Source organism: Symphodus melops (assembly GCF_947650265.1).
Source record: "Symphodus melops genome assembly, chromosome: 22".
Lineage (NCBI taxonomy): Eukaryota > Metazoa > Chordata > Actinopteri > Labriformes > Labridae > Symphodus > Symphodus melops.
Window position 1 is genome coordinate 3,435,981 of NC_136712.1, and position 19,975 is coordinate 3,455,955.

At 45.2% G+C, this 19,975-nt stretch overlaps 1 protein-coding gene across 3 annotated transcripts in view; it reads right to left on the reverse strand.

Moving 5' to 3' along the window:
* Positions 1 to 19,975, reverse strand: part of LOC306817986 (fatty acyl-CoA reductase 1) — a 41,977-nt gene that overhangs the window by 10,780 nt on the left and 11,222 nt on the right. For all 3 annotated transcript variants that reach the window (XM_079335294.1, XM_079335292.1, XM_079335293.1), the window contains exons 2-4: positions 14,564 to 14,851; positions 4,181 to 4,356; positions 55 to 234 (exon numbers count right to left, since the gene is read on the reverse strand). In XM_079335294.1, the coding sequence (XP_079191420.1) occupies positions 55 to 234; positions 4,181 to 4,356; positions 14,564 to 14,851 (644 nt within the window). The remainder of the gene's footprint in view (positions 1 to 54; positions 235 to 4,180; positions 4,357 to 14,563; positions 14,852 to 19,975) is intronic.

Sequence of the window (19,975 nt, forward strand, 5' to 3'; positions counted from 1 at the left end):
TTAAATGTCCTCTGGGCTCGGAGGAAGCAGCCCTTCCTCCACTCCCTCACTCACTCGAGAGACTCGATGAGTTTCTTGGGCTCGACGGGTGGCGGGTAGATGACCTCGTCGATGTTCTTGCGGTTGCAGTTTGCATAGGCGGTGGAGATGTGAACGAAGGCCTCGAGGTGGTGCATCTGCAGGGCCAGGCCGAGGAGCTGCTGCGTGGCGATCACGTTCAGCTGCAGGGCGTGTCTGCCGAGAGGAGAGAGAGAGAGAGAGAGAGAGAGAGGGAGAGCGAGTGTCTGTGTGAGTTTTCACGGGAGAACAAGTCTTAGTGTGTGTGTGTTTCAGATTAACTGTGCGTGCAGGGAAAAGGGCTTTGAGGCTGCTAATATCTCTGTTTGAGGATTTGCATGCAACAACGATGGTGTTTGCCGACTCCTGTGTGCTCCTCTCAAACGTGGAATTTGCAGACAAGCAGGAATCCAAAGAACTTGGAAAATCAGCAGGAGCAGACATGACACTAACAGAGGAGGGATGAAGAAGCAGGAGAAAAAGAAAGAGCAAGCATCTGCTCTCCTCTTCTCTCCGATGTGATGGCCTCATCATTACTTTCAGCTCCTTTGACCGCTCATCCAGCCATGAGCACTTTCTGTGGCCGCATAATTAACCATATGTTCTTCAAACGGTAAAGCTGTCTGAGGAAACGGTGCCGTGTTTGCATGAACAGCGCAGGTCCAGCGGTCACGTCAGTAAATAAAGAGTGTGTCAGGACGCGTGATGACGGGAAGAAGCAGCCAATCTGCGTCACAGCATCTCTGTTTTAAAGCCGGACAATCCTGTTTTTTTGCACAGGGAGGCTCCTTTTTTACATCCACTGTCCATCTTAAAATCGAATCACACTCTTAATGATGCCAACTTTTTAAAAATCCAATCCATTAGAGAAAGTGCCGCATCAGAGCAGCCAGGTCCCACTCATCACAAAAAATGAAAACAACATGAAGACTTAGGCTAAAAAAATGACAGATTAATTCTTCACAAATCAAATTAGCTGCTGACTTTGTGTCGTCTATGAATCAAATTAATTGTAGTTCATTGAATGTATTGGAAGCTTTGTAGGTGTAACCACTTTAGTTTTAACGACACAATCTGGGGAGCTGGATAGTTTAGTGGTAGTGTTGCGTGTCCCATGCACAGAGGCGACAGTTGTCATCACAGCAGCCGCCGGTTTGAATCCAACCTCGGCTCTATGCTACATGTCATTCCCCGCTCTCTCTCTCTCTCTCTCTCTCTCTCTCTCTCTCTCTCTCTCTCTCTCTCTCTCCAAACATTTCCCGTCTCTCTTCAGCTGTCCTGTCCAATAAAAGGCACAAACAGGCCCCAAAAAAACATTTCAAAACAGATTCCTTTAAATACAACCAGTAATTAAGAAATGATTGGAAAAACACAATTTCTCGTCTGACATACGACAACACATCCCTGTTTCTCTCCTTCTGTGTGTAAACTTTCCCTTCAGCAGTGGATCTGTGTCGGCTCAGGAGCACAGAGCAGCAGCTTACAGAGCGCGCTCAGCCCGAGGCCGCAGAGAGAGAGAGAGAGACTCTGAGGGTCAGTGTGAACAGACTCCGTGAGATAAGAAAGCTGCTCCAGCTCCGTGTGGGTGGCGTGTGTGTGTGTGTGTGGCCATCTTCCCACAACCTTCTGGGACCATATGCATGGATTTAACCGGCAGAACATTCAGGAAAAGATGGATGCATTGCTGTATCCACTTCCTGTTTCTGCTCGAGTGATTTGGATGTAAAGCTGACGTCTCTATAAAACATGAAAAGGATTCACCAAGTAAAAAGAAGATAGTGAGGCTGTCTCTTCATTTGAACAATCTTTGTCTTGCCGTTGTGTCTGCAGCAGACGTGTATTCAAGTCAAGAAAAAACGTGCAGACAGCTGAAATGAAAATAAAGCCGTCTGATTGGACCAACCAGTCCTGTTCAATCCCCATCAGAGCACATGGTTATTATTACAGACAGAAGCAAAGGTCTACCAGAAGAATTTTTATGTTTCCTCTTTTCAGCAGGAATTATCCTCCGAGCGTGCATGAAGACATGCAGAGGATGAAGAGCAGCTGAGGTGTCAGCTTTAAAAGCTCTGCTGAGTCTGAAACCTTTACCAGAGACGAGTCTTCTGATTTATGTCTCCGCTCTGCTTACGAGGCTGCTGCGCAAGAGAGACTTGGGGGGGGGGGGGGGGGGGGGGTAGAAAGTGAACATGAGAGCAAAGAATGGACGAGTGCAGGCGAAGGCCGCTCGGAAACAGAAGATGAAGAGAGAGAGAGAGAGAGAGAGAGAGAGAGAGAGAGAGAGAGAGAGAGAGAGAGAGAGAGAGAGAGAGAGAGAGAGCCAGTCAGCAGGAACGCAGAGAGAGAGAGACGTGGAGGCAGTGCAGATCAATATGAGGCCGCATGAAGCATCTTTATCCTGACTGAGCTGTCACTCAGACCTAACAGGTGTCCCCCCGCCTTCAAGCGCACTCCTCCAGAAAACTTGAGGAGCCGTCCAACAGCACATTAAACATGAGTAATCTGCCTACGCACATGCACGCATTGAAACAGTGCAGAGACACCTGACATGAGAACAAGACGCGCTTTGTTTTCCTCGCTGTCGCTGAGCACATATTCAAGTCCTGAAACAAATCAATTGAATCAAAACAACTTGAGACTCGAATTCAAATTAAATTCAAATTATTTTATTATTCACATTTGGGGAAATTGTTTCAAAGCGTGAATCCTCAGGAAGACGTTAAGGTGTGGATACAGAATCCATTTAGATGAAGGCAGCAGGTGACTCTGTGTCTGCCGGGAAGGTGAGACTCTGTAGTCATTGACATCAGAGAACTAGGAGACTAAACTGCACACAGAGCAGATTAAAGTCAACCATGAATAAATGCGATGAGTGCTTTCAATGCTTCAAATGTTCTGGGCTAATGTTCGCCACAATCTGCAAACCAACTTGACGTTGCTCCTCTGCAGACGCTGCCACCCAGCCGTGTTATGATCACTTCTATCATTTATCAAATATAAACCTCAGTAAAGTAACAGGACTGATTGGTAGAGGCAGAGCAGCAGCACATCATTCACAGAAGAAATAATAATAGCTAGGTCACCATTATATATATATACATATATATATATATATATATATATACACACACACATATATATATACACACATAATGCACTGTCCGTGCACCAGCACCCAATAAGAGCAGAGCAGCCTGAAGCGGCCGCAGATCACTGATGACACAACATCCAACATCCGCCCTCTCATGGAGTCATCCGTGTGTTCCAGCCTTATCCACAGAGACTGCAGTGAGGAACATATTGCAATTAATTTCTGCAGACGACGTGCTCGAAAAAGCACCCACAGGATGATGTCACCGTTACAACTCTGAACGTCTGAATCCCATCCAGATGTGTCTGCTGGGTCGTCACAGGTCTGGACTCTGCCGAGAGGTTTAAACTACCTCACGACCTCAGGAAGTTATCTGTGGTCAGTGTGGCGTCCTGTCACAAGACGGAACCGTGACGTGCTGTACCGTGAGTGACTTGTGATTTTACAAACCGTTGGTGTTTCCACATCCTTAAAACCTTTTCATGAACTCTTCTGCTCACTCTTCGTCTCAGATCAGCTCCTCTGATGCTTCACATCAGGAAGACCTCAACCATAGTCTGTATAAAACATGGACGCAGTCTCACTGATGTCACACATTCATTTCTGAAGTGGAGTTTTGAAGCCAAACATTGACAGCAGAGCAGCCAAAGAGGTGGAGCCTATATATAATCGAATGACACAAACAGCCCACTGTAGTGTTTAAAAATGATGATTCCTCTGTGAAAATGGGAATTTTAATTATGACCCAAAGACTTTTGTAGCTAGCCTCAAGTGGACACTGAAGGAACTGCAGTTTTTTTGCACTTGCACATTTGGCTCTGTGTTACAGCACTGGATGTTTCTGCTTGGTCTTCACAAGTCAAAACATTTACATAAACAAAATGTTTCAGGGAAACACAGAGCAGTAACCCCGGGTTTGAAAATAAAGTGGTTTTCAAATCGTTTGAACATGTCACACGGTGTTTAAGTATCTTTTACATTTATGTAAATCAAACGCATGGTAAAGAGTAGGTTATATACGTGATGTCTTACTTGAGCGGCTCGTCGAAGCGGATGGTGGCAGCGCAGTGGAAGACGACGTTGATGCAGGCGGTGAGTCGCTCCACGTCCTCTGGGCTGATGGCGAGGCCGGGCTGCGTCAGCTCGCTGCTGATGGGGATGATCTTCTGGTGAAAGTCGGGGTTGTCCTCTCGCACCCGGTCGAAAAGCTGCAGAAAATCAAACACACATGAAGATCTGTTTTCACGCCAATACTCAAGGTTTAAAAGACAATAAATAGAGCGAAGGCCACTCATAGTTATTCACTAATTAGACAAGAGCTGGAGGCAATCTGACTCAAGCTAAACCTTAAAAAAAGCTCCATAAGTGATGCAAATGAGCTCACGTCAGCTGTGACAGCCATTGTGACGCTTTGCATAAAAGACCTCAGGCAGAAATACGTCTCCTGGCCTCGACGCGTGGATGTCACAAAAACAGGTGAATCATCATCGAGGAAAAGAGTCAAATCTGTTTCACCTCCACAGTCAAGCTTTCACTGAAGTGCTGCTCAGCTCAACCAACTTTCCAGAATATATATTTACATTCCAATCCCCACCGGTATGCAAACATGACGCTTCGCTGGAATAAAAAAAGTATGCAGGGCTAATGTCCCACTAAGGTGTCATCACACTATTCACGAGGATCTCTGATGTTAAAAAAAAAAAAAAAATGTTGCTCCTTGTTTTGATTTGAGGAAACAAGCATCAGAATCAGAATCAAGAAATGTGGTATTGTTTTAAAACATCTATTTAATTTAACATTATTAATGGAACTAAAGAACACATCAGTGGAAAATTATTTTTGCTCTCAACATGTTCAAAAACTGTTTTGTGTTCTGACTTTAAATCTTACTGTGTGGCAGCAAAATAAAGACCGAACAATAAAAGTTCAGTGACAGACACAGTGCGTCCCCGTAACCATGGTGACTCACAGTCGCCAGCCTGCGTCAGTGAGGGAGGAGAGGAGAGAGCACAACAGGAATAACAGCTCGTCAAAATGTCTTCATACTTTCACCCTCACATCACATCGGGCACTCTCACGTCGCAGCAAGTGATCATGAGGCCTCACTGCAGTCCTGTACGGAACAGCAGGTTGAGAGACCAACTCAAATCCTCCACGTTAAACAAAAAGTCAGGTGGGTCAACATTTTCAAGTCGACAAATCTGGATAAATCCTGAGAAAACATCCCTTACTATTTGTTACAGAGCCTTACAGCCAAGACGGTGAGTCATCTAACCACTTGTTAGTCTTCTCTGAAACTATTTTCATTCATTAAAAAAAACAATATTTACACTGCAGGAGATGTGACAGCTGGGCTGGGCTGCACCTGGGCAGTGAACCACTGAGGTTTCTTTGTCAAGGCCATTCAGACGCGTTCCCTGAAAGACTTTCAACACTCCTCTTTGTACAGACGAGTTCTGTACATACTCAAACATACGTCAACCGAGAACGACTGAACTTTTCACCCTCTGCGCTGTGTCACGAGCCAAGTCAATCTAAAGCAGTTTGTCTGAGACTACAGGAAGCTAGAAGGTTCAAAAGAACTCTTTTTTTTTTTACCACTTTAGGCCAGTTTGTCTGACGAGCCACCCTAAAGTCAAATATTTTATCTTTATAATCCTCTTTAAATATGAGAGTCCATCAGAGGGGTCAAATGTGCTGCTCCAGAGCTGTGTGACAGATGATTACAAGTCTGTTGCACTACATTTGCTGCACAACCAACTGTGTGACACACCACACAAAGCCCTTCATTGGTGATATTATTCCACCTGTTTGCACTGCTGTTTGCTAACCGAGAGCTGCAGATGACATTCCAACATGGAGAGAGGGGGGGGGGAAAGTGAGCTATAACCACCCCCTTTTTGCTGCCCCACTTTCTGCTGCACCCTGCAGCGCGCTGAGCACAGTCCCCCCCCGCAGCTCTGTTCCACTGGTTTGAACTGGGAGACACTAACCAAAGGAAGCAGAGAGAGTCAGTCGGATGTCGGGGTTGCGTCATGCTTTTTTTCCCTGTGTGCAGCAGCTGCAATCGGGGAGTTGCAGAGAGAAGCGTTGCTTTTTTGCTGCCAACATGGCTGACGTGGTTTCGCTCAGAGGTGGCAGAGAGATCGCAAAAAAAAAAAAAAAAGGTTACAAAAAAATAAGGAGGGGAAGTGTGTTCTCTCACCTCTCCGTGTTATGAAATTGCCGCTCTGTGAGGACGGATCAGAAGAGGAGAGATGATGAATTCGACAGCTTCAAGCAGCTGTTTATATTGATGTTCTGTATCCCCATATGACGTCTCACTTGCTTCCCCAAATCAGCCCTCTCTGCCCACATTAGTCACCAGCCATGATGCACAGTATGTAAGGCTGTAACCCACAACAACTCCCAACTGGGGGGGAGGGATGCATGCTGTATTTTCTGCATCACAGTGTAGCACTGCGATTATGATGTAATACCTAAATATTAGTGGTTTCCCTCCCTGTTCTTTAAGCCAACAGCTGGCAGGAGCAGAGCTAAAAAGGGCGGCAGGAGGAGAAGAGCAGCTTTTATGCAAAAAAAATCCGTCCAAATATGCCAAATGGATCCGTGTTTAACTGCACAAAATGTTCATTTTTTTCACTGTGTGATTCACAGAGGTGTTGATGTGATGTTCTGACCACAGTTCAACTTCCTCTTGAAGGTGCGTAGCTTGGCAGCAAAAAAAAAAAAACAAGCCGGTTTGTTTTTTTTGGCAGCAGTCCCTTATCCACAAAAGCTCGACTCTCTTTCTTGTCATTCAAACTGGAACTTTCACAGAGCAGATAAGAGCGACGCTTCGTTGCATCGGCCTCGTCGTGCAGGATAAAAAACAGCAGCAAGTATTTACATATGGGAAGTAGTATTTACAAAATACGGTGCAGATAACAAGGAGCAAAACCATCTTGGTCGAGGGTTCAAGGAGAGTCATGGAAATGAAATTCAGTCTTATAACAGACAGGATGTTTTTTTTTTTAAATCTTAGATCTCCTTTTATCTTCTCACTGCCCTGATACCAGCTGCCCCCCGTCACATCCTGTTATCGGTGAGGGACACATCAGGTAAAATAGTTCAGAGAGGCAAAAACAATCTCAAGGCAAAAAAAATGACCTGTGACGATATTCAGCGATGTCTGCCGTTTGATCCACATACCAAGTCTTGGTCTTAAAGACAGGAAAAACACAGTTAGAGTCGTCCTAATAGATCTTTGTAAGAATCAAATACATCTGTTTTGATACCACAGCAACAAAAACACTAAGTCCTCAGTAATCAGCATTGACTTATTACATTTTTTTAATTGTCTAAATAATGCAGAAAAAACTCTGATAAACTGTCTAAGTTTTTCAAATACGTTTGTTATCTATGAAGTTCAATTTAGACTCTTCTCCTCGCAACAGCTTGTAGTTAAAAATATGACTGAAGATCAAGAGTTTTTAATAAAGCTTTGGTTCTTTTTTAAACTTTTGCTCGATGAAACAATGGAAATTGTGGGTTTGTAAGCACCAGTCTTAAATCCCTGTGGTGGACTTTCTGTTATGACTTGATTAAATGTGTAACTTTAAATCACTGTTCCTGATGTCAGACCTGATCAGCTTCGTCTAGAAACCAAGGACAGCTTGGAGAGTCTCAACAGTTGTTCCTGATATCTGCAGGGATGTTTGGGAGAACTTGTTGTTCACTCCAAGCTCCTAGACGTGATAGATTATATTCAAGGTGGGTCAATTTGACCCGACCCTGATGCTCGTCACTTTGAGGCTGCTGCCAGTGTCAGCATGTAGCTCGGTTGGTGGAGTCAGTCGTAACTGAACCGGAGGTCCTACCTACTGCTCTGTCAGCGGTGTGTAAATGTGTGTGAATGGGATTAGTTACTTCTGATGGTTACTTTACACAGCAGCCTCTACCACCAGTGTGTGAAGGTGTAGGTGTCAAAGCACTTTGAGTAGTCAGAGGACTGGAAAAGCGATACACAAGCTCAACTCCATACCACAAAAATGCAGAACTCAAGGCTTCAAAATAGTTAACAAGAAGGATTTTTTTGGCTTTCAATTCGTCCCGCGTGCCCGTTACAAGCAGTTTATAGAATCTACCAGGTATACTCAAACAAACACTATATTTGCAAAGCTACACTGAGCCAAAAACAAACTATCGAAGGCTCCAGAGGACAACCGGGGCATCAGGGTCAGCGGGTTGAGCGAGTGCATCGAGTGTGGGCTTCAGAGCGCTCTTTGTTATGGGCAGAGGCCGAGCATGGCATTGTGGGATTGTATGGTCGCATTGTTAAAAAAGGTACTTTTCTTGTGCCAGCCTTCCACCGCTCACATTTACCATCGCACCCTTCTCCGACCCACAGGCCTCTGTGAGAAAACTGCTTTGTAACAGGAAGACAATAGTCCACCAGTTTGCATTTCCTCAAACGCTCTTGAGGGTAAAAAAGAAAAACCTCACCACTGTTTGTCCCGCAGGGTCGCCACAAGTGTTTATGTAGTGCATCTTGTGCTCGTTCAAACAAACCATGGCCTTAAACAAGCAATGATCAAGGTCAGGGTAAGTCACTCTGTGTGTTATTTGTTCATAAACTCGTAGCTGGTGAATGACGCCACCATTTGTCCTTCTTCTATGTTGGACATTTTTTAAGAACCGAGGCCAATAAATCATCCATCAAGAGTGCTTGAAGCAGCCGCTCTCTGGACCTTCACAGAAACCCAACACTAATGGCACTTTCCTTTCAGCCCAGGCAACCCGAGATGCCATTCAAACAGCCTCTCTTCTCAATAACTGCCCTTTAACTGGGCTCCAATCCTTTCACCGCCCCTCTTCAAGTGGACCTTTTTCCCCTCGCGAGAAAAAGGATGACGGCGAGGGAAAGTGAAAGAGAAAAAAAAAAAACTTAGAGGAGGCTCGAAAGTGGTGAGGAGAGCGAAAAAAGGGAAAATGCATTCTGAGCATTGTTCAAAAAGTTTATGATGGTAAAAGGTCAACTCTGCAAAGTCTTGAGAGGAAAAGTGGCGGGTGTGTGTGTGTGTGTATGTGTGTGTGTGTGTGTGTGTGTGTGTGTGTGTGGGGGGGGGGGGGGTGAAGCAATTGGAAGCAGTGTGAAGTCGAGCTAATGATGACCAAGCTTTTTACACTGTCAGAGACGGAGTGGAGGTCACAGCTGCGGGTTCTGAAGCCGATCACTGAGGCGATGGCAGAAAACTTGTACAGGAAACATGGAGGCAAAAGTTCGATTGTATCAGCTTCTCCAGCTGTCAGATCATTTTTGATACTGTGTTGTTTTCAAGCTATGCACATTTTATAACTTCTCTGTGCTGTGCAGAACGAATGCAGAATATGAATTTCTTCTGAACTCTTCATACTAAACACATCTGCGTTTGTCACTAATCATGTGTATACGAATGACTGCAACACAAAGAGAGACAGTCCAAGAAGGAAGCCCCGTAATCACTAAGTTGGGAAGACCTGACGCTGCCTTACGCATGCATGAGTCCCGTCCACGGATCGGATTGGTCCCGCAGACTCTCACAGTCCAGGTATCGGATCAATATCTGACATCGAAAGGTTGGACCACTCATCTCTATTTGACAAGAGTTTAGACAACAAACTTTTGTGAAGTAAAGGGTGAAAGGTGGATCACAGAGCTCAGCTTCATATGCATGATGGACCAGGTGTTCTGGTTGATCGTAGGAGCGGTCTAAAAACATTGTGACACTAATGGATCCATCAGCTTTAGGGAGATGGTCCCTGCTATCTCCTCAATGGCCTCTTTCTAAACTGATTCTTAAGAGCTGAGTGAGCGAGGACCGCAGCTCATCACACTAAAATACTGAAAAAGGAGGATTTTCTCATGTCTGCCTCGGGGTAACACTGTACACAACTCAATTGAAAAGATCAATATGAGCAGAGTAATGGGGTTTACGGTGACAGCGTATGCAGAGTTTCTGGGCTTGGCGCTCGGTATGCTGGGAGCATCACATTCCTGTCTTTGAGACGGTGATCTCATGCTGACTCAAGGAGAATTTCATTACCCTTGAAGAGCAGAAGCACAAAAAAATAAAAGTGACTTTATCATCTGTGCTGCAGGTCTTTGAGTCTTTGTTCAATACCACATGAATTAAGCAGGATACAAAAGGGGAAATGAGCGTAATGCTTCTTTGAGCTTCTATTTAAATAAAACCTCCAATGCCTTTAAAGTTTGGACGCTTTGTAAAATGAAAGTAAAGACAGAATTTGAGGATCTGGAAAATAATTGTGACTAAAAATTTGAAGCATTTTCAAACAGAGTTAAGTCAAATGTTCACTCTCTTTTTTAAATGAGCCATGCCCAGAGAAATCTGCGGGCCCAACGGGACCAGTTTAATATCGGGTTTCCTCTGTGCATGGTTCAACTTCAGCTGCAGCGATGCACCGTGTTCACATCTCTAACCCATGCAGTGATGTCCAAAGGTGTGTTTGATTCTTACGCAGAGCCGTCTGACGGTCCACCCTGTGGTTTTATTGGCATTGTCCTCTGCAAACACAGTTTTTTTCTTTTGCAGCTCTCTTCATATTTGATGTATTGTAGAAAATTAAATCCTCAAATTCTCGACACTTATGTCAAGAAACCCTGAGTTCCTTCCCTTCTGTCAAATGCAAATTAAGCCTTCTAAACATTGCAGTGCAGGAAGCGAAAAGAACAGAAGAGCCTTGGGCACTTTTTTTTTTCCCTGCAGAAACTGCAGGCACACACGTGGTTTCACGTACCCCACATGTGATTGTTGTTCTGGGTCTTGTCAAACCTGTGTTACAGGCTCAACTATTGAAGCACACTGGTTGACTGGAACAGATTGTTTTTCACAATTTAAGACAAGAGCTGCTGCAGGCTGTAATCTTAAAAAAACAAAAACACGATCCTCTCTGACAAAAACCTGTTTTGTTTGTTTGCTTCTCAAATGATTTTCTGTTCACAACGTAATAACTGCCTGGATTACATTCATGGACAACAATATGAAGATTGAATGACGCACTATACGGTATTCTTGGCTGAGATGGACGTCAGCCTAGAGCAGGAATGTGGCACCAAACTCTCGTCTTTGTCAGCAGAACGTCTCTGCAACATTTACGCCCATTATTTCATACACTGATAGAATCATGGTTGGATTACAAAACGTTCCCCCTTAAAGAGCCACTCTTACAAAATGTGTTGCACAGGAAGATAAAGAGACAGGGCAGCTTCTCATCAGTCATACCACTGTGTTTCATAAATCCTGACCTGATCAATAACACAAATATACACACAGCCACGAAAGCCCCCGGGCTGCCCACTTGGACGGCTCCAGCCTCTGAACATGGAAGGAGATGGAACCATCACGTGCCAGGCCTCTTTTTGTTGAACCATAGTCTCTGTTTGAAGGTGTTTGTAAGGCTTCGTATCGAGGTACCATTTAATCTCTGACTCCGGGGTTTTCTTTTTTCTTCTTTTACCATCTGAGTATGTCTTTCCTCAAAGACAAAGAGAAGGCGAGATTTGATGTCCAATACAATTCTGGATTTAATAAGCACTCCTAAAAGCACTGCGTCTTTATCAGAGCTCTAATGAAATGGTAAGATCCATTACGACATACTGGGAATGCTGCTGCTGTAGATATCTGTGGAGCCGTACTGCTGCATATGCTGTGTCGTCAACAATCCCCCCCCCCCCCCCCACCCCCCCCCCCGCATGTCTCTGCTCACTTAACGACTCCACCTGTGACGTTTTAATGTGCTCATCTGTGTCATAAATTGGAGTTAATTTGTGGCCTAATTATACGCAGAAACATCGGGTCCCCTCAGGAGGATTTGCAGAGCTGTTGGTTGTCGCTCAAATAGCTCGCGACGTGCAGAGCTGTCGACCTGCTCACTCTCATTCCTGAATGGTGAACACGCCGAAAATAAGCACACCACCACGTTTACCCACTGCAGGGTTTAGCGCATGATTTTCTGAACAGAAGATCATGAAGAGGTCAGGAACAGTCTGATCTTGCTTCACGGATTGAGAGGCGAATGCGTCAGGTGCGCCTGAGCTGACAGTCGCCGCTAACAATGCGGGTGAGGATTTCATCGAAAAAAAACCCAGAGTCACCTGTTTGAATCCAAAAAAGCTTGAATATGTGTACGGCTGAGAAGGATCACCTGGCTGTGAATGCAGACAATCGAGCCCGAGTGGAGTAAACCTGAGAAGGCGAATAGAAAGGAAACAGTTTTTGCTTTTTAAGAAGCAAACACTGCAGAAAAAAAACACTCATATGACACTCGCATTTTGTGCTACAAGGAACTGTAGCTGGATAATAAATACTTTGATCCATCACGTTTCGCTCTGTGGCGTAGACATGTGCCTGCCCTCACACACCTCTTCATGAATAGAAAGGAAGCAGGTGTGGCTTCTTTTTCAGCTGTGACATAAGAGCAAGGCGCCGAGGTCACAGAGTGCTTCTCAGACGGCGTTAGGAGTTACACCGAGTAAATCACCTTCAGTACTTCTGCTTTGTCGGCAACATTCCCCCAAGATCCCCTCCCACCGAAGCGTTCCCCCCCACCCTGATGCGTCGCAGCGACATCGCTCCACCTGCGGTTTGAAGATGCTGCACAGCCTCAACAACTGTCACTGTGTCCAACGGCAAGCTGGTGGGCGGGAAAAAAAAAAGTGTGCTACACAGAAGGAGAGAGAGGCCTCGTTTCACCCGGAGGCCGACTTGTATCAAGTGCTTGACGTGACAGACAGACAGACAGACAGACAGACAGACAGACAGACAGACAGACAGACAGACAGACAGACAGACAGACAGACAGACAGACAGACAGACAGACAGACAGACAGACAGACAGACAGACAGAAGCAGCTGAGATGCGACAATAAGATTCCTATCAGCATGTTCTTTTCCTCCCCGGGGGCAGCTGTCCCGATTACATCCTTTTAAAAGAAAAAAAAAGAAAGAAAAGAAAGGACAGGACAGATCTCTTGACGGTTACCTAGCAACGAGTGGTCAGACAGATACTGGCCCCGTCTTGAAGGATGAGAGGAAAGGCTCCTCGAGAAACAAAAGCCTCATGAATTATCCTGGCGCTGATTAGAATAAAACTGACCTGACGACTGGCATGAATAGCAATTAGTACTCGAGGCTCGGTGGTGGAAATTGAATGACATCACTCCAGACGGAGCTGGCAAGAGTGAGTGTGTACTTGGCAGAGCGTCAAGCGGTGTCCTGATAGCGGACACACTATTAGGAGGAAGCAAAATCCAATGGAAATCAGTCAAAGAGCAAATAGTGCAAACACAAGCAGAAGAGAAATGAACTGATCGTGAAGGATCACGCTGGTTTACAGGAGTTCTTAATATGCACGTTTCACTTCGCTTCATTGTGAGTGGACAACTAGGTTCGCCTGTAGCTTCCACCACCTGCTGTATCGCCACCTGCTGTGCATATGAATACAGTGATCAGCGATATGAAGGTAGCCCGGGCACGGTATGAAACTATCATACCTAATGTTCAAAAACTCCCTGAAACTCCCCAGAAAACTCAGATGGAAGAAATAAAGAGAGAACAAACAAAACATGTCCAGTGAAATAAAAGGGACGCAATAATAATGAATGCACTACCTGGGTTCAATGAGAGTGATAAAAATAGATGCTGCTAGAGAGAGGCGCAGACGGAGGACGGGGGAATCAGCCAAAGTGTGACTTTCTTAGGTGTGCTGACAGTTTGAGGCCAACAACAGCCGAGCGGAGCGGAGCGCCACGAGCACGCAGCAGCTGCTCCGCCGCCGCCGCGCATCAACACGCACACGACGTCAGTGCTTTTAAACCTCATCGAGTCCAGTGGAGTTTGGAAGGGATTTTGTTGAGTCATGCTTTTTTGCTGCTCGGGCCATGATACCACACGTTTTGGATCTCCTTCTCCCCACTGATCTCGCTCTCTCTCTCTCTCTCTCTCTCTCTCTCTTTGAACGCGACGCTGCAGCTTCCTCTCGAGCTCACTTTGCAGTACTCTCCATCTGACTCCTCGTTTGGCTCTCTGACTCCCAGTGTCTCCCTGCAGCGGCTCACTGATGAACTATTGGACTCTTCCTGGGTCATTAAGCTCGTATAACCATGGCAACAGCAGCCGGGGCCATAACTCACAGGCTCATCTCTGTGTAGCTTTATGAAACACTCACAATGGCAACGCCATTTGAACCAGACTTCCTGTAAATGGGGATTTGAATCAACAGCCCACTAGTCAAATATCCATATTTACATGATGTCACTTTTTTTGATTGACAGACTCCGACACGCTGCTTTAACAGGAGCTCAGATGGAATGGTTTTCAGTGTTTACACACGTTAATGGACGTCTGTATTTCAAATATATGTGTGCCCTCTTACCTTGCAGGTCATCATGTCGCTGACCCTCTGCTGCATGGACTGACCAGCTTTGGGTCTGACCAGGATGTAGAGGGTTTTGACTTCGGGGCACGACCGCAGCAGCTTCTCCAGCAGCACCTTCCCCATGAAGCCCGTGGCCCCCGTGATCAGAACGTTCTTTCCCGCATAGAACTCCGGGATGGACGCCATTTTGCTCCTCGGTGTCCCGCTGCCGACGTCTGCTAATCTGTTATGAACGTCTGCGGTCTGCTCTCCGAACCCGTCCAGGTCCCGGTCCTCAGACAGATCCTGCATAGGGAGGAGGAGGAGGAGGAGGAAGAAGAAGAGTGTGAGCAGGAGCACTGGCAGTCACATGTGGTTTAAATACTGAAACAGGAAGTAATTGTGCAGTTTGAGAGTGAGCACATGTTGGGTTTAAATAATAAGGCAGTGCAAGAAGAAGAAGACGAAGAAGAAGAAGAAGAAGAAGAAGAAGAAGAAGAAGAAGAGCAAATGAACAGAAGTGAATCAGCTCGTCTCTGTTCTAATACACAAACTGAAAGAAGAAACATGAGACGAGTATGCAAATGAGATAAATATTCATAAAGGAGCAGAGAGAGAGAGAGAGAGAGAGAGAGAGAGAGAGAGAGAGAGAGAGAGAGAGAGAGAGAGAGAGAGGGCAATGTTCAGGAGCAGTTTGACATCAGCCTGTGTGTGTGTGTGTGTGTGTGTGTGTGTGTGTGTGTGTGTGTGTGTGTGTGTGTGTGTGTGTGTGTGTGTGTGTGTGTGTGTGTGTGTTTGTATTCAGAGGATAGAACTCCATATAAGAGACATTTATGAGGGTCAGGAGGTTAAAAGGCAAATCAAGAGCTATAACAGGACTGGTTCAAGTTTAGTTAACACATTTGTCACTCATTTTGTACATTGGTCGAGATCATTCTAACTTTACCATCCAGTCTTGAAATGTCTGCACATCACTTTAGGATTGACCAACGTTTTTATCTGCTCCCAAAGCGACACAGAGAAGTCTTTAAACTTCGTCTGGAGTCCGTGCACAACATCAGCTGCTATCAGGGTCTGCTTTTTCATTTGTGTCATATCTCCCATACCAGAGTCTTTGGTGTGTTTGTGTGTTTGTGCGTGTGTGTGTGTGTGTGTGTGTGTGTGTGTGTGTCTCAGAAGTAGTTGTAATGTTTGACACAGGTTCATCCTTGCATGCTGAGATTCACATTGCGGCAGATCCTAATCTACATTAGCCGGAAGCCACAACATTTACACAACAATCTAAACCCACACACACACACACACACACACACCTGCTCACACACACACACCTGCTCACACACACACACCTGCTCACACACACACACACACCTGCTCACACACACACACATCCACCTGAGCTAACAACACCTCGACATGCTCTCCGTGTTCTTCAGTTTGCGTTTTGACTGGTTTCTACGCGTCAACTTGCCCTCTTTCTACGGCAGCCTAATTGGATCAATTGCAGCTCTAATGGCCGTGGTGTAATGGACTGTGTGCGCTGATTCGGGCCAACTCAATACAATGAATCATGAGCTGCGTGCGCTGTTTTAGCGGTGGCAGAGAGCCAGGTCCTGCAGGGTCCTGATGCTGACAAAGACAGCAGAAAGAGGCTGAGGAGATCAAAGACTGCACATCTGTACGGTTAGTGACACCAACCCAAGTGGTCCACATACACGCCTCTGCCTGATTGGTCAGATTTCACTGATTGTTTATAACTTTACCTCTGTGCCTGATTGAGTCTGTGGAACACAATCTGAGGAATACTCAGTGGCGTCGACAGGAGAGCAGTTTTGAGGGTGACGCTGCAGCAGATATTTATAGGCAACATGAGGGGGGGGGGGGGGGAGAAAGGGAGGTCATGGAGAGTTCATCGCGATGAGATTAAGGCTACAAAACAAAACAAAACTCCTGAGAGAACTCTGTGTGTTCAGGGGAGTTGTGAATATTTCCCAGTTGCTATTGTGCACATTGAAATAAAGACTGTGCTTCAAACAAAGGCAAACACATTCCTATCTTAATCGTCCACCCTTACACAACAAAAGGCGATATTTTAACACACACACAGTTATATCTGCAGTTTAATAGAAGCAGCACAGCTATTCTCTATCTGTGTTTAAGCACACATAAAAAGCAAATGATTGTCGCAAATGAGTGGATTTTATTGCCGTTTTTAAGAAGCGCTCGGCTAAACATTTACTCTCTTTGACTTTGTTCTCTTCGGACAGTAAACTGATACAGCCATCTGAGGCGTCATGAGACTTCAGCTGTGTTTACTGTGTTTTTGATCAAAGCGTCGTGTTAGATGTGTGGGCTGAAAGTTCACACCCACGCTGCCAAAGCAAAGTAACTCTCTAACAGGCCTCTTATAGACTGGATCATGGTTTGCATCTTTTTCTTCCCCCACCAATCACAGCAGCAGGAAGAAGCCGTAACCCGTGAAAAAAAAAAAAAAAAAAAAAAAAAAAAAGGGCTTACGGGATGCCTTCTTGTTAAATTCTGCATTTGGCTCCCCGAGTTGAACATTTAGCCAAGTCTGAAGCCAGATCAGCACTTTTCAGTGATTCAGTCGGAGCTGTGATTTGTACACAAGATTTTCCCTTTCCCTCCCCTGCTGCTTCTTTCATCCTCTCTCCTGGGCCGCCTCTTCCCACGTCTGCCCAAAGTCAGAAACCAAATCCTCCTGAGCCAAACGTGGCCCAGATAAAAAAAAACAAAAAACTGTCTTGTATTTACTTGCTTTGTGCCGTCTGTTCATGCAATATTGAAGCGCACACAGAAAAAGATGAATGTGTGTTTTGGGTTTTTTTTTTTCAGGCACAGAAGCCAAGCTGGAAGTCTGCAGAGTAATACCTGCAGGTTTACTTCTCTGTAGGCACACGCAGCAGAGTAAAAAAGATTGGTCAAGGTCTTCCGTTGAGGCCCCCGTGACATTCCTGCTCCGGGCTTCGCACAGATTCCCCGTGGACATGAGGACAAGGGCAGAGGGGCTGAAAGTCACTACGGATTAACGCCTGACAATGGAAATGTTCCTGCAGCTGGAACAGTGTTGGAATGGACGCCCCATCCCAGATACATGACTCTCAAACACACACACACACACACACACGGATGTACACACATTCTTCTAAAGGTTAGACAGCCCCGCCTCCTTCGCCCCCCTGCTCTGCCTGTCAGTTAGCTGATGATGTCCAGCCTCGTCCTGCTGCAGGGTCGACATGGAAACATGAGTGTCTTTGTCTCAGAGCAGAATCACCAAACTGTTCACTGTGTTGATGAAGAATTAGGCAGTGATGGAAGAAGTTTTTTTTGTTGCATCTTTTCATTTCGAAAAGCAACATTATAAACACTTTAACTGTAAATCTCAATCAATCCCACTTGAGGTCGTCTGTTTAAAAAAAATCATTTCGCATTTCCAAACTGATTGTATTTTATACGATTTGAGCTTTAATGCCTTTATTTGACAGGACAGAGGGCAGTGCAGGAAACACGGGAGAGACTGGAGAAAGACATGATGGATGATAGGAGCTGCAGGCCGGAGAACAACCCAACTGCTCGACCATGGACGCACTCTCAAAGTTTTCAAGTCAAGTTTTTAAGGTCCAAATGGACAATGTTTTCATTTTGTTTTAGAACAAATGCAATAACTATACTTTATAATGTTGATATGAAGTTTTAGTTTTTTTAATAAGTGCTGCACTGCTACAAAACTGCTTGACAGTGTGATTTTTCACGTTTTTTTTAATGAGATAACACTATTTCACACAGAGAAATATGCAGGAGTGCATGTACAAAATCGACCATGTCTGATTGTACATCTGATGATCGCAGTGCTCTACATTTTTATTTCCACTATTCTTCAATGTTTTTGAGCTTGTAAGCGTCGGACCGGCCCTAACAATCTTTCTTGTTCAGAAAAACAGTTTACAAAAAATTAAATTATGGAACTGCAGTGAGTTAGACCTTAAACACTTCAGACATCAGGAAGACGATGCTTCAGAGTAAACAACATTAAGGGAAACATCAGAGTCACACAATGTGAAACTCTGCCTCTTAAGTCTGCTGTCCTGTGGTTTTATAGTCCCTGAGTATACGCTCATCAATCAAACGTAGAGTAAAAAAGACAAGCCAGCGTATATGTCAGAATTAACCTTGACAGCATCTTTTCTGAGTCTGAGTTAAGACTTGAAAGGTGAAGTACTGGACAGCAAGGGCGAGCACCAAAACCTTGAGGGAGCAGCGTCTCAGGATAGGATGCAATCTTGACAAACTACCACACAGAGTGTAAAGTCACCTGGGGTCACTTCTAAAATAAAGTTTCAAGGTGCTCCGCTGCAGAGATTCACTTCTGCACCAATGTTGCTGCTCTCTGCGTTTCCTTTACCTCTCACTGGAGCTTTTTCTGTGTTTTCCCTCAAAGCGTTTCTCCCCAGGAGGTCCACGCGGTTCATCGGAGGCGGGTTGTTTTAAGCTGCAGCTCTGCAGCACTCCTTCTGCTGCCTCCGGCTTTTTCCTCACACAAACCCTCTATTAGTGGGTCAGCTGAGTGCTGCTGGAGATGTAGGAAAGAGCCGAGCTCTACAGCTGCACGCTGGCTAAGACCATTATAAACGGACAAAAGCCAGATGGAGGCAGGAGAGGAGGAGAGGGAGGGAGTGTGGGAAAAATAGAACAAGCAAAATGCAGCCAATAATTAAGGAAGCATTAGTCGACTTGAACGCCAGTGTAAGGCAACACAAAAAGAAAGCCAGTCCTCTTTCACTGAATAACACAGTGCCAACGTTGTAAAATCCCTCGAAAGCTTAGCTTGCTACCATTGCAGGCGGTCGTTTTTACATCACGGTGCCAACATGGGCAGCTCAGAAAAGATGAAGTCCAACTGGTTAAGTCAAGCCAGGACACAGGAGGGTTTCAGGGGGTCAAATAAGTCAGAGCTCACCCAGAAAACCTCGACAAAAATGGTCCATAATGTTAGCAGAGCAGTAGCAGCTTATGTCTCTTACAGGATTGTGTTCAGATGTAGTTGTAAGTTGTACTTCTTTTCAGTCTATGGCTTCACTCAACTTAAAAATACAATGAATGTAAGTTTTCCCGTAAAACAGACGACACAAAAGACTCATCGAAGTCGAATTATTCAGCAAAGAAGTCATAATAAAAAATCCACAACACACTCTTTCACAAACAACCATCTTCTCATTCTGATCTGTTTTAGATCTTGCCTGCTTCTTGTCTCTGTACCAATCTCAAGTCAAGAGGAAATGAGCACATCTGCGTTCAGTCTTTCCCCGAGGGAGAGGAAGAGGGTGGAGTAGTGACTTGATCATGAAATGAGATTATTGAAATGTACAAGCTTCTGGAAAACATACTTCTGACTCCATTATAACGAGCACA